Source organism: Theobroma cacao, chromosome 2, assembly GCF_000208745.1.
Source record: "Theobroma cacao cultivar B97-61/B2 chromosome 2, Criollo_cocoa_genome_V2, whole genome shotgun sequence".
NCBI lineage: Eukaryota > Viridiplantae > Streptophyta > Magnoliopsida > Malvales > Malvaceae > Theobroma > Theobroma cacao.
The window spans coordinates 8577222-8592816 of record NC_030851.1 but is presented as its reverse complement, the minus strand read 5'-3'; the positions used below and the strand labels follow the sequence as shown (position 1 = coordinate 8592816).

The following is a 15595-nucleotide window of genomic DNA, read 5'->3' as shown; positions in this document are numbered from 1 at the left end:
GATTCCCCCCACCATTCTCAATCCCACCCAATATAGTGGAATCAAATTTTGATGGATCAAATTTTAAGTTTTATCTTTAAATTATTTTAATTTATTTAGAAGTAAATTAGATGATCAGATTTGAATTTTATTTCTAAATTATTTTAATTTATTTAAAGATATATTGGGTAACTAACAAATGAGTTTTTATTAGTTAAATTTAGATTTTATCTCTAAATTATATTAATTTATTTAGACATATATTATACTACTTATAAGTGAATCTTGACTGGTCAAAAAATCTTTAAGATTTTATTAAACAAATCATATGTATTTATCTTAAGTTAATCAATAAAATTAATTATTTTACAATTAATTGCGCGTCTAACTTAAAATGATATCATCAAGTCCACACAATATTACATGATTTGTCTTCAAAATCTTTTTAATTTATTAATTTTCAAAGGCATAAGACATTTTGTAATTGGACGAAAAACTTTCTCCTTCGACAAATATATCTCCCAAAATCTAGCAAGCAACATTCTCGGGCGTTATGGCTGCCATCCCATTCCTAACTTGCTCAAGCAACCGATTACGTAATGTTGGCATCTTATTAGATTGTTGTAGACGGATATCTGGCTGCGTTGGCTGTATTTGCTTGTTATGATCACCTTTCAATTTCATTAGCCAGTTTCCATCCTCGAAGACCTTGGTACAACGGCCAACTTACATCTAGGCTGCCATGATGGATAGCATCATCATGATTCAAATCAACTACCTTTTTTATTTAAGAGACCAATAAGGTCGTTTGTTCGAACAATCAACAGAAAGCAAAAGACTAACTAAAAGCAGAACAACACAATTGAATGTCAATCCCAGCAATTCCAAGCAACAAACACAACTACACCCACTCGCCCAACAAAAAAGATGAGAGGGTTATTATGTAGATTTAATCTTTTATGTAGCTTTTTCCCTCTCAACTTCCAAAGCTCCTGTTTCCACCTCTAAGGCTTCCAGAGCATGGTGGTTTCAGCGATCATTGATGTCACAACGTAGGGATCCATGTTGGATGCTGGCCTTCTGTCTTCGAAGTAACCTGTAAATGACATACATGACCAGGAATAATAAATGCGAGGAATTCAAGAAATAAGAAATCACGACAACGCAAACGAATGCTTACCTTTTCCAGCTTTCTCAGTGTCACGGCCAACCCGGATGGAGGCTCCCCTGTTTGCAACACCCTGGAATTTGGGCATTGCAAGCAAAATATTCATTTAGTAATAACAAAAATGGAGATATATTTGTACGGCAGTGATGAAACGTATAAGAGAATCAAAGCCTTTTGAGATTGTTATTAACTTACCCAGGAGAATGAATTGATATCCGCAGTCTCATGACGACCTGTTAGGCGTCTCTCGTTACCCTCTCCATAGGCAGCAATGTGCTCCTTGTGGCGCAAACCGAGCTTCTCAATGGCCTTCTTGATCACATGGATGCCGCCATCATTTCTCATGGACTTTGTGCTGAGAGAAAATTTTATTTCAACTAATTTACTCTTTGTGTGTCAAAGGAGAATATATGCGTAACTAGTTTAGAGCACATTTCCTTTACTAGTATCTACCTGTAGTTGGTGTGAGCCCCTGCACCGTTCCAGTCACCCTGATTATGGAAAAGCATTGCAAAGAGGAGAAAAGGTAAAGAAATAGACCAGGAACAAATGCTAAAAGAAAACAAAGGGAAAAGTGTGGTCAAATTTAGGGGAAAAGGTATCAGATTGCAAGCATTAAAACAAACCTGTATTGGTTTGGGGTCGAAAGAAAGAACCGCTCCAGCAACTTCAGTGATTCGCTGTTTAAACAAGCAAATTAAAGATGTTATAAACATTCCTTAAAAGGCAAATTCACTAACTAATATACACTAGAATCAGGACCATACCTCGAGAATGTATCGGGCAACCCACAATTGATCTCCCGCAGAAATCCCAACAGATGGTCCTACTTGAAATTCCCACTGTTTACACAAAGCATGAGACCAATAAATATTTCATTCATTAATACTTGACTCCTTGAAGAGCCACATATTTCTCTTTTCTTGTTTTCACTAGCATTCTTCTTTGGCTATTCATGGAGTAAGAGATTAGATTATTAGAAAGAAAAATGGCACGTGTTCCTCCGTTGTTTTCACTGCAATTCTTTTTTTTTTTTTTTGGTTGCTTATAGGGGAAAATTGTTTGGAAAGTGAAACAGCTTACAGAGGAAGGGATTCAATTGCCTCAAGAGTGAAATAGCTTAAGAGTAATGGGTAGATTGCTAGGAATATTCCTCCCATTTGTTGTTTTCTTAAAAGTTCTTCACTTCTTTTGGTGGTCATGGAGAAAGAGAATGAATTGCTTGAAGAGAGAAATTGCTTATAGAGAAATGGATATTGGATTAATTGGAGAGGGAAATGACTTATAGAGAAAGAGATTTTGGTTTCCCTTTATAAGGCTTCCATATAGCTTCCTTCTTTATGCTCATTTAGCTGTCAATTTGTTTAGCAAAGAATTGTAGTTTGGTACTCACAGTGCAATATCTGAATTAAATTTTTCTGCAACTGTTAATGCAATTGTTTTCTTTTTTGTTTAACTAGGGTATCAACTAGTGCAAAACGAAGCTGGATCAGAACAATGAACAAAACGCACCTGACCAGGCATCACCTCCCCATTGATTCCACTGATGTTAATGCCAGCATAAAGGCAAGCCTTGTAATGGGAGTCCACAATGTCTCGGCCAAAGGACTTGTCAGCTCCTACACCACAGTAATAGGGGCCCTGAATGGACAACAAAACTTGGTTTTTTTAGATGATGATAAGCTCCGACGGCTCTAAACCAAAGGCTTGGACAGTTCGGTTAAACGCTACATCAATCAAAGAGTGCAGTGTGATATCTTGTACCTGTGGTCCGGGAAATCCTCCAACAGGCCATCCAAGAGGCCACTTAACGTCCTTCTGAAGGAGAGTGTACTCTTGCTCAATCCCATACCTGATTTCAATAGGAAAGACAAGGAAATAGAGTGGGAATTAAACCAAGGCACCATTAAATAGTTTTTAGATGGTAATAGATATCATATTATTCTACCTTATACCAAAATATAAAATAAGGAATGCAAACTAGTTGAAAACCACTCTGGCCGGTAAATATGAGTTCTCAAGACGTTACTGATGTGAAATGTCAAAAAAAAAAAGAGTAATCCACCTACGACAGTCTCATTAACGTTATAACATTTCGTTTTTTTTTTTTTTTGTACAAAATGATTTATAATTTGTGAATGAACTTAATTTATTTAATTTATTTTTTATCAGCCTAATAAATAAATACAACAATGTACCAAAAAATTAAATAAAACAACTGAGAATGATAGAATATTATTTGCTTTTACTTTTTCTTTTTATTTATATTCAACATCTTAAACAGTGGGAGATGGGTTAGCAGACTTTCGCCCATTGACTTGTCTATTGACAATGCCTAACCCAAACCCAAACCCAAATGTTTTGTACAAGATAGAGATACAACATTAGGTGAACACCTAATTATATACTAGTATAAGAGTATAATAATAAACACTAAGGAAAAAGGTTTCTACTATAATTTATAAGCACAAAAACCTACCCGACCACCAATATAATAATTACATATAAAATGTACCGTTTTGACTTACAACCTTCATAGATTTAAATTATTTTGCATTTTAATAATGATCTAAAAAAAAGAAGAAGAGATAATTGCATTTTAAGCTATTTCCATACACTGACTCATCGTAACTTATTCAATGTAAACAAACAAATAAGAAAGAAAATAAAAATAGGAAGAAAAGACTGTCTCTATGTCCTTTCCTTGTAGAAAATTAGGTGACGCGACAATTGTTATAATTCTTTGTTCATGAAGTCTCAAAGAGCTATCTAAAAGGATCCGATCTAATTCACCGTTTGGGAATATGAGATGATAAGACATCATGATGACATTCACAAGCGGCCAAACTGTGCAATTTAATTAATTATTGGCCCCGCGGAGGAGTTAGCTTTGTACTCACCCAAAGAGCAGGGCACATGCCGACACCACAATTATCTCCTTTATATTTTTTTAGTAATTAAATTTTATAAAAAATTTGCCTAGGAAGAATATAGAAATAATATAGTCTTATAAGACAGAATGATGGATAATGATTTAAATTACTCAAAGAATCTGGTCACTTAAGTTTTTGAAATTTTTTAAAATATTAAACTAAATCCTCCTCCATTCCATAATTAATAAAATTTAATTTGACGTTTTTTAATAATATTGTTTATATTTGATCACTATTTATTTATAAATCTATGTTTGAAAAAAAATTACGTTTTAAAAAGCTTTGTATGAGATAGTTTATATATATATATATATTCATTAAAATTAAATTTGACTAACTATTTAAAATAATTAAAAGTAAAATTTAAACAAAATTGACTAAAACAATATATTATTTGCATATAAAAATAAGATGTTGACTAGTTAAAATTACATCCGGTCAAGGGTCAGGCAACTTAAAAGAGCCAAATACTGAAATGCTCATTTTTCTAATGATGACTTTCTGATTTGTTGAAGTTTGGACCAACCCCCACCAACCCTCGCATGTAACAACAACATACAGTCCAATACCCCCAAATACGACACCACCTAACCCCGCCTGACAACGGTGGTTGACACTCGCATGGTCTTAGCAACTAGCAGTATTTTCGGGGTCCCTTATTTTTCCTTTTCATTTATGGTTAGGAATGCCATTTTTCTTCTATTTTAACGAGCGCTCAGTTAAAAATAATAAATAAGAAAAGGTAAATAAAATTACCATGGCTCCTCAGCAGCAACGGCCGGGTGGTTAAAGATCTTGGCAGCATTGAATCGCTTATTGGTGGGAATCGGGTCGCCGGCTGGCGTGTAAGCATCGCACATCACCTATTATGATTATTATTCATTTGCAAAGACACAATTAACCCCACGTTGACTTCCTTTTCGGCCTATAAATACTACTAGCATAAAAAAGGGCAAAAATATCTCTTGATAATCACGGTATTTCATTTTCCTAGACTACTTTTTTATTGATTAGCATAGTACCACCGAAAATCACGGGACCAAAAAGAAACAAGTAACGTGTAAGAATTAATTACCAAGATGTTGTTTCCTCTTCTAAAGGGATCCTTGAATACCGCTTGAGGGCTGATCCAGTCGGATTTCAGATAAGAATCGTTAAAATCAGAAAGGAAATTGTTAAACAATATAAGGTAAGATTCTAACCTAATGCTGAATCTTAATCAAAAACAAATCTCAAATATACGTACTACAGGATGACTTCGCTATCGTCTCCAGGAGCCTGGTCTGTGCTGGAACCATCGTAGTTCCATTTGGGGAGTTTTGCAGGGTCGGTCACTGGTCCAGGCAAAGTCTGTAGAACCCAATATTATTATTATGGTAAAAGCAAGAACTTTTTAAGACTAAAAAAAATACCCGGATCATAATTTTCAACAAAGTACAAGTTTGAACAGTGAACACACCCTTGCTTTGCTCCTCAAGTCCATGCCTGATCCGCCGATCCTGAAAATAGAGATAAGAAAGTGTTAGAAATGGAAATTATCTCTGAGATTGTACGTACAGGAGGGCAGGGGGAGGAAGGAGAGTGAGAGAGAGAGATAGATAGCCGACCAAATATATTCAGCTATGATCTTTTCAGTGGTATTACTGAGGTCGAGGTTGATGAGATCACTGAGGAGAGCCATGGCTGCTACTGCTAATTTGGCAAGAACAGGGACAGAGAGAGAGGAGGCTGTGAGGGAGGTGAGAAGAGGGATTGGGTTGGTGGCTTTAAATAGGGACAAAATTAAAAATTTCCAAAAAATTATTAAGGTGACCACCAAATGTTTAGGTCGCCAACAAATTTAGGAACGAAGGATAAAATGGAAAGTTCGAAGAAAATATATATTCACGAGAAAAAAAAAGAGAAGATACTTTGGGCTACGGAATCTTCAAGGCAATGGGAGAATCAAGGTGATTGCCAGCTGTACCACCAATATAAATTTTAATTGGCTCCAGCTTTTTCCTATTTTTCTCAAACCACTTTTTGATTTCTGAGTTGCGCTCATATTTCCAAAATGGCCGGAACTTTAAATGCCGAAGTCTTTAGTCAAGATTTGGCACGATAACCAAAAAAGTCTTTAGTCAATATTGATTAAAAAATATTTTTTTCATATGTCGAATCGTTAGCTTTACTAGGATTTATTTTGTGCGTTTTTTTTTTTAAATACTTTAGAGTAATATAGTAGAGCATTCATTTAAAAATGTGTACCCAAAGCCATGAACGGTTCACAATCTGTTAAAAATGCAATGTCAATTTAAATATATTTATCTAAGGCAAAAATATAATTATAGATATTGTTTTTACAAATAGTTAGGTTTTCTAAATTTTATATGAACTTGATTTTTGTTTTTGCTTCTAGAAGTAGCAAAATAGTAAATAATAAAAATAATTACATTGAATTTTAGTAATTTTTTTACTGTGCTACAATAAATACTAATGCTGGTATTAATTCAATGAATTTTGCACCATTTTCTTTAAAGAATTTAAAAAGAACAAAAGAAAGGTAATGCACCAATCGCCTTGAATTTATTTTTCATGTCATCGAAATAAAATAAAAAGTCTTTGCCTCCCATGCCAATTTCCAAGCCTCGTAACCCTCATCCAAAATATGATTTATTTTAGAAAAAAAATTAAAAAGAGGTCATTTTGAATAGAGTTTTTCTTGATTTCATTATTTTGAATCGGATTTTTCTGATTTCATTTTCCATTGAATAGGTTTTTTCGCAATTTCATTGTTTTGAGATATCTAAAATTGAACAAAATTTTTTTGACTTCAAAAAAAAAAATCATCCTAGTGCCTTTTAAATATGTTTCATTATCGCTTCTTTTATTTGTCAAATTAAAAAATCAAGATTCCGCTTATATGGTTTTTCCACTTGTACCACTTTATATTGTTCTCATAATTCAATTCTCAATAATGATGGCCATTACCATCTAATAATAATAATATTTATTTTCATTTAGAAGTCTCTAATTTGTATAAGGTTGACGAAGTCAGAGTTTACAAATTACAACGTGATGAAATAACTCTACGCTAAAGATGAACAATACAAGGGCAGCATTACCTATCCAAACTTATAAACGTAGCCCAACTGAGTCGAGCTTGGATAATTTTGAGGCTTGAATAAATAATATATTTTTATTTTATTTAATTTTAAAATATTTAATATAAAATTAATAGTTAAATGAATGGATTAGGTCGATCCCAAGTTTGGCTTTAAAAATTAATAAGTGGAGTAAGCTGACCCATACTTGATCCGCAGATACCTCTACTCCAGGTACCGAAAAAATAGAATCGTCAAATGCAATCTAACTTTTTTCTTTTGACATCCAATGCAATCTAACTTAATACTGTATATTAAATTAAGAAAGTACTTTTTTATATATATAATTTGGGAAAGAAATATAAAACCAATTACATCAATCTAGACTAAAAAACGCCTAGAGAGCATTTAATAAATAAATAAATAAATAAAAAGATAGTAGTACTTTGCCAATTTTTGGTACCATTCTAAATTTTGGACTAATAAAATGAAAATCTATAAAAGGTTAGTTTAAAATTTACGAATTATTAATGAACTTTTGTGATCAGAGATGATGATGAAAAAAACACATGCTTTCATCAATTCTCCCTTAGATTTCATTTCACGTTGTGACTTGAGTGCAAAACCATCATGAAAGCTTAGTTGAACAATGCCCCTTGAGTCGATGTCGCCAACTCACCGTATTTCTTCATTAATAAATAAGTAATGAGGTCTAAAATTAATATTTTATTTTTAGTAATGAATCAAATCTATTACTCATTTTTTAATATGTGCAATTATTTCAATGTATTTTCGTAATTTGGTTAAAAGTTAATTACATAAAATAATTTAAAAAATAAAAAAATTCAGTAAACATTTTAAATATTTGATTATTTTTAATCAAATTATAAATTACAATGATAAATTTATACCTATTAAAAAATATGTGATAAATTTAATTATCATCCTAAATAGAGTGATAAATTTACAATTTATTTTGTAAAAAATAAATATGAAAAAGAAAAGGACAAGGAAGCAAATGGGGAGTCCAACAAGTCTGTCTGTTTTACAATGCAAAAGCAATGCTAATAATTCGTTGTGTCCGCACAAATGGACTTTGCTTACATTGTTTGGGTGGGTACAGGTAGGCGGTTCTTGTTCAGGGTGTATGTTTATTGAAAAGAATAAAGAATGTTAAATTCACGGCATTGAAGTAATCGTCCATTGTCAATGTAATCATCTATCATCTATTGCTTTACGGACGTCAATGTACGCAATGTTTCTGTTTGGATATCTTTGGCCAAGCTGATTAGGATATCCGGTCGAATTCAAAGTTGGATTTGCAATTCTTCATTCCTACCGTTACGTGTAATATTGTGAAAGAACGCCTAAACGTGGCACATTGATAGACTTGTCAATTCATATATTTTTGTCTTAATTTATTATATAAATATAATATGATATGATTAATTAATTATATTAAAATTTAAATATGTATATAAATATATTTAATAAATATATAACACTATACAATACGATACTATACTTATTAAACGTATCAAATTAAATTTTATATAACATGATACGATTAACAAGATTTAAATTTATATAATTTATGACTTATTTATACGATTGATATGATTAATACATAATGTATATGATTAAAATAAGTAAATTAAAATATATACAAGTAAAACATGATTCTATTATCTAAATTTAATATCAATAAATTTTAATTATTATAAAAATATTATTATTTATATAAATTAATAAATAAATATTAACTTTATATTAAATATAACACGTGAATACGATTAAATAGATGAATAATAAACGAATCTTATATTATATAAATACATGATAAGACCATTAATTAATTATATTTTAAAGAAATTAAACGAATTTGATATAATTAATATATAATTTATTCATATTTTAATCGACACCGTTAACTCATAAAATATGATTAGATTAAATCCAAATTTTCTTAAATTCGTGTCAGTGTACCGTGTACAAAATTAGCAAGTAGAGGCACAGGCAGTGTTTTGTCAATTCTCTCTCGCACATTGTTTCCTCTCTCCTCATCCATACCAGAAGGTATTCAAGCCTCGCAATCGTCCTTGATTGGTCGTTTTCACCACCAGTGCGAGCAATAGGATATCTGCAATTTCCGTATGGGTAGTTTCTTCCTATGGCTTGCTTGCTGTCTAATTCCTTCTTGAATCAATTGATCTGTTCAACTTTCTTATGTTGTGCAATTTTTATTTTATTTTGTTCAAATCAAGTGGAATCCGAGGAAGCCCATAATGCTAATGAAATATGGTTGATATAATTTAAGGTTTTAATGAATTGAAAAAAAAAAAAGTAATGGAGATAATGAGACCTTTCATAATATTTGTCGGTGTGTTTGGGAGGAAGATGGTCTCTAAATTTGACTGATTCGTATATTTGTTGGTGTGAACTGTGAAAACAAAGTGAAGGGCGGCCGGCGACAGTTTGCCGTAGTCGACCCACGGCCAGAAAAACTCAAAAAGCAAGACACTGTTGAACGAATCAGTGGTAAAAAAAAAAAATACTAGTAACAAAGGTTCAGTTTTTCCTTCATTTTGAATTTTACTGACGTGACATTTGACAACCAGACGGGATGGGTGAGACGGGCAAATTGGCGGGGGTTGAATCGCCCTATCGTAAAATTATTCTATCAAATAGTATCATTTTATTAAAAAATATAATTAAAAACTTTAAAAATTTTAAAATAAATATAATCAATTTTTTAAAAAATAAAAATAAAAATATTCTCTCTCGAACTCCCTCTAGTCCCATCTCCACTTATTCTTCTCTTTTTTTCACCCATTTACAAGTAATAAATCTCTCTCAAGTCTCATCCCAAACTCATATATTGATGTCCCTAGTGGTCACCACATTCCTCAAATCCATCAAGAACAATTTGGATTTTAATTTTCAAGATGAAAATGAAGGTTTGTTCTTGAAAATCCAACTCTATGTGATAATATTCCTCTCCATCCTACTAATTATTGCATTGGGTTACTTTATAAGCTTCAAATATTAATATCATCTTGCCATTTTCCTACCTTCACACATGGATACATAAGGAGAGGTTGACTGTAACATTTTGCCATCTCTAAGGAATACTACCATATGAAGGTAGGAAAATAGCAAGAATATTAATATTTGAAGATAGGAAAATGGCAAGAGGATATTATTGGTGGCTGATGCTGAACCAATAAGGAGAGAAAAAGAATGGGAGATTGAGTGAGGGGGCATTGGATATAGATAAAAAAATAATTATTTTTATTATTTTTATCTTTTTTAAAAAAATTAGTAATAATTTTTTAAATTTAATTTTTTTAATGAGGTAATACCATTTGATCATTTGCATATAAAAACTATATATTATTGATGCATCAAATAAAATTTCTTTTCCATCATAAAATTTCTTTTCACCAATTGAAAACTTTAACTTCAAAAAAGAAGACTAAAATGAAGATAGAAAAAGAATATTTACAACACAAAAATCTTTTAACCTTTTAAATGATAATAATTAAAGAAAATACATCATAACATTTTATTTTTTAAAATAAATGGTTCAAGTTTATTATTCTAATTTCTTTTAAAACAAAAAAAGAATTATGACACTGTTATAAATAAATATATAAATGTCCATTATATTATGATTCAATAAGTGCAGACCAAGTCAAACAGCTTAAAAGGCAAGATATAAGAAATGTAATATGATTTGAACTCTTAGATTGGATTAAATTATGACTATGATTCAAGGGGTTGTTAGCTTATAAATAGATCCTTTCACTTTAATTGTAAATATACAATTCAATAAGATATTTTTTCTCCCCATAAACACTTTCTTTCTTCTATTTAATTATTCTTTCAAGTTATCTTTATTTGTTCATTTAAGATTTATTTCATAACACGTTATCAGCACGATTCTCTGATCTCTCAAATTTTGAAATTATTTTGTTTGTATCATCTTCAAGCTTCAAAAGGATTTCAACGATTCGGTTCTGATTTATAGTTTTAGCAAATCAAGTAAGTGCTACTATTATTTTGTTTTCATCATCTCCAAGCTTTGAAAGAATTTCAATGGTTGATCTTTAACTATTTTGGTTGTAATAAATTAAGAAAGTGACTTGATATCTCTTTAATATTTTCATTCTCTAAAAATCAACTTTAATATAAATTTTACTATCATATAATATATATTAAATTTTGTCTCTTGATTGGAAAGTGAATTTACTATTATATAGCTATTAATGAAAAATCATAATGTTCATTCCCTGAAGTGAATGTGACAAACGAGTTACTAATAAAAAAAAATTATAAATTTGTCCATTCCTTGAAGTGAATGTGACATCATTTAATAATTATGGTCATAGTCATTAATCTATCTTCATAAATCTATCTATATTCCTTAAGTGAATGCCATATCATTTAATAATTATGATCATGGATATGAAATAAGTGAATAATAATTTTACCATCAGAATTTAAGAATAATTTTATCATCAGAAGTAGATAGATAATTTTGCCAACAGAAGTTAATGGATAATTTCAACCCACAAAAAGTTGATGGATAATTTCAACTCACCATAAGTGGATGAATAATGAAAATACAAAAATGAAAAAAAAAAAATGAGAAATATAGAAAACATATTGTCATTGATGTGGCATGAAAGACCATTTGTTACGTACCTGTTGTACATATTGAATTGTATCAAGCATCACCAAAAACTATAACATCTTGTGATGATTTTAATCATGACCAAGTTAATATAGCACATCAAGATATCTATCCATTCTGAAAGATGACTTGATTATATTATTGATAACGGAAATATTCATGGTTGATTTTCTTGTCTTGTAGAAGGAATTGATCATTTAATTAGTAATGGGAATATCCGATAATGAACTTAATAGTAATTGGTATATTTTAGTATAACTATATTGTGAAGATGGTTTAATATGTTCTTATTATATTTAAAGGATATGTTATTATTATGTGTTCTAATTATATATGTAATGTTATTTCATTTTAACTTCTAAATTTCTTATTGTATATATGTTCTTATTTAATGTTAGTTCTTCTATTACTTGTAAATATGGATATTCATATTGTTGGATCCAAGATTTATGATGTAAATATATGTCTAGCAGACATTGCTATAACACACACTATATTTAAAGATAAAAAATATTTTTCCTACTTGATAAAAAAAATTAATATCAATTAAATATCTGGTAATACAAGATTAATTGAAGGCTCAAGAAGAGCTAATATTTTACTACCTTGAGAAATAAAGTAATAGATAAGGTATTATTTCTATTAAGTCGCAAAGACGTTTATTAAGTTTTAAAGATATTCGTCTGAATAGATGTCATATTGGGACAATGAATGAAAGAGACACTTAATACCTTTATATTACATCTATTATTTCAAGTAGAAAGTGTGTGTTGAAAAAAAAAATTACTTGCTCTATTCTTAGAATTAAACTATACAAACATTAGAATAATTGAAACTCATAGTAAACCATAAGTTTACTAATGATTTTGATGTTTGGCATGACCGATTGGACCATCCCGGATCAATAATGATGCAAAAGAAAATGATTGAAAATTTATATGATCATTCATTGAAAAACTAGAAGATTTTTTTCAATATAATAAATTTTATGTGTTGCTTGCTTAGAAGGTAAATAAATTATAAGGCTATCACCAGCTAAAGTTGAGATTCAATTTTCTATGTTTTTGAATAATGTTCAAGGTTATATGTGGATTCATATATACACCATGTGAACCATTTAGATATTTTACAGTTTTAATCGATGCATCGACTAGATTGTCACATGTGTGTTTATTATCAGCTTGCAATTTGGCATTTGCAACTATTCGTTTGCAAGCACATTTTACTAGTTATGTAATCAAGTTTATTTATCTTGATAATGCTGGTGGATTATATCTCAAGCCTTTAATATTGCATATTAGTTGGAATAACTATTGAACAGTCTGTTGCTTATGCTTATACACAAAATGGTATAACATAATTGTTTATTAGACACTTTCAATTGATTGTAAGGCCATTAATTATGAAATTCAAACTCTCAATGTTGACTTGGGTGCATGCCATTTTGGATGCAATAGCATATGTATGCATCAAGCCAAACGAGTTATTATAAATTCAACCCTATACAATTGGTTTATGGTCAGGAACCAAATATTTTCCATATAAGAATTTTTTGGATGTGCGGTATATGTTTTAATTGTTCCACCACAACGCACAAAGATGAGTCCTCAAATGAAGTTAGGAATATATGTTGGATATGAATCTCCATCTATAATTAAATATCTAGAACCATCAACAAGAGATTTATTTATTACAAGGTTTGTTGATTGTCATTTTGATAAAACAAATTTTCCAACATTAGGGAGAGAAAATAAGCAGTTGAAAGAGGAAATTTTTTAGAGTAAATTATCATTATATAGTTTTGATCATCGCACAAAGTAATATGAACTTGAAGTTCAAAAGATAATTATTTTGCAAAATATAGTAAATCAATTGTCAAACGTATTTACTGACCTAAAGGGAATAACTAAATCTTATATACTAGCTGCAAATGCTCCTATTAGCATTGATGTCCCTGTAAGACAAGGCACTCCAGAAGCGTGGAAATCAATCGATTCCAAAGATAAAGTCTTCAAAAAAGAAAATGAGCAAATATTTAAGATGGTCAAAAAGAGAAAGTAGAAAACTCTAGAAGAGACCCCTGACATAATTGAAAAAAATTTCAAAAAAAATTCAAATACCTGAAATCAGTGAAAATAAAGAGATCTCAATAAATTATGTCATGATAGGAAAATATTGAACCGGTAAATAAATGTCGACGATATTTTGTATATAATATAGAGTTCAATATTATGAAAGAAAAACGAGGATCTTTAACTTATATTTATTGAAGAATGTAGACATATAAATGATTGGCTAATGTGAAAAGACGTAATCAAAGTGGAATTGAATTTAATTGCAAAAACGTGAAGTTTTTGCACCTGTAGTCTGTACATCAAAAGATGTAAAACTAATGAGATATAAATGGGTATTTGTGCGAATACGAAATGAGAAAAATGAGATTATGAGATATAAAGCACGGCTTATCGCACAATCTTTTACCCAAAGATCTAGTATTAAATATGAAAAGAGATATTTTTTGTGGTGGACACAATTACAATTCTATATTAATTAGTCTAACAATAAATGAGAAAATGAAAATGCGTATAATGAGTGTAGCTACAACCTATTCATATGGCTCATTTGATATCGATATCTATATGAAAAGCCCTGAAGGATTTAAGTTGTCTGAAGCATAACATTTGAACTATCAAGAAATTTACCCGATTAAATTAAATAAATCTTTATATGGATTAAAGCAATCCAGACACATGTGGTATAATCCCCTTAATGCAAATTTATTGAAAGAAGGCTATAGTAATAATTCTATATGCCCATGTATTTTATAAAAGGGGTTTAAATATGAATTTATTATAATTGATATTTATATTGATGGCTTGAACATTATTGGAACTCTTAAAGAGTTATCAAAAGCCGTGGATTACTTAAAAGAGAGAATTTGAGATGAAAGATCATGGAAAAACAAAGTTTTGTTTGAATCTTTAGAATTAACACTTGACAAATAAAATTTTTGTCCATTAATCTACTTTTATAGCGAAAGTGCTAAAACGAATTTATATGGATAAATCATATCCATTGAGTTCACAAATGGTAGTAAGGTTATGAGATGTGAAAAAAGATTTTTTTTACCTCGTAAGGATAATGAAGAATTTCTTGGTCCTGAAGTACCGTGTCTTATTGCAATTGGAGTACTAATGTATCTTGCTAGCAATACATGACTTGATATATCAATTGCGGTGAATTTATTAGCAAAACATAGTTCTTCTCTAACTCGAAGACGTTGGAATAGAATTAAACATATACTTTGATATCTCCGAGGAACAATGGATATGACTTATATAATTCAAATGCATCAAAATAAAATTTAATTAGTTATGCAGATGTAGAATATTCATCTGATCCACACAAAGCTCGATTCCAGACAGGTTATTTGTTTACATATGGAGGTATGGTTATTTTATGACATTTTATAAAGCAAACTATAGTTGCTACTTCTTCTAGCCATGAAGAAATTTTAGCAACTCATGAGCAAGTTATGAATGTATCTGGTTAAGATCTGTAACTTAACATATTCAAGAAACGTGTGGCTTGTCAACCAAGAAGAAAATTTTAACAACATTAGATGAGGATAATACTACTTGCATAGCATAGTTAAAGGAAGGTTACATTAAAGGCGATCGAACAAAACATATTTCGTCAAAAATTCTTCTTCACTCATGATCTCCAAGAAAATGAT

General features: G+C 30.4%; 1 protein-coding gene across 1 annotated transcript; it reads right to left on the bottom strand.

Annotated features, from left to right (window-relative positions):
* On the bottom strand, positions 716-6120 carry LOC18608511 (glutamine synthetase cytosolic isozyme 1). The gene is made up of 13 exons (XM_018115796.1): positions 5688-6120; positions 5540-5579; positions 5327-5430; positions 5156-5204; positions 4837-4943; positions 2912-2999; positions 2660-2788; positions 1915-1989; positions 1774-1827; positions 1601-1638; positions 1343-1502; positions 1160-1220; positions 716-1075 (listed from the first exon to the last, which is right to left on the bottom strand). Exons 1-13 carry the CDS (start codon positions 5759-5761, stop codon positions 984-986), a joined length of 1071 nt encoding a protein of 356 aa, XP_017971285.1. The 5' UTR covers positions 5762-6120; the 3' UTR covers positions 716-983.

Excerpts from the sequence above, each read along its gene's own strand:
- LOC18608511 (XM_018115796.1), bottom strand. The coding sequence starts at position 5,761 with ATGGCTCTCCTCAGTGATCTCATCAACCTCGACCTCAGTAATACCACT. Across the intron at positions 5,431-5,539 it reads ACTTGAGGAGCAAAGCAAGG|ACTTTGCCTGGACCAGTGAC; the intron begins GTGTGTTCACTG and ends TGGGTTCTACAG. Across the intron at positions 3,000-4,836 it reads GTTGCTGCTGAGGAGCCATG|GTATGGGATTGAGCAAGAGT; the intron begins GTAATTTTATTT and ends TATTGAAATCAG.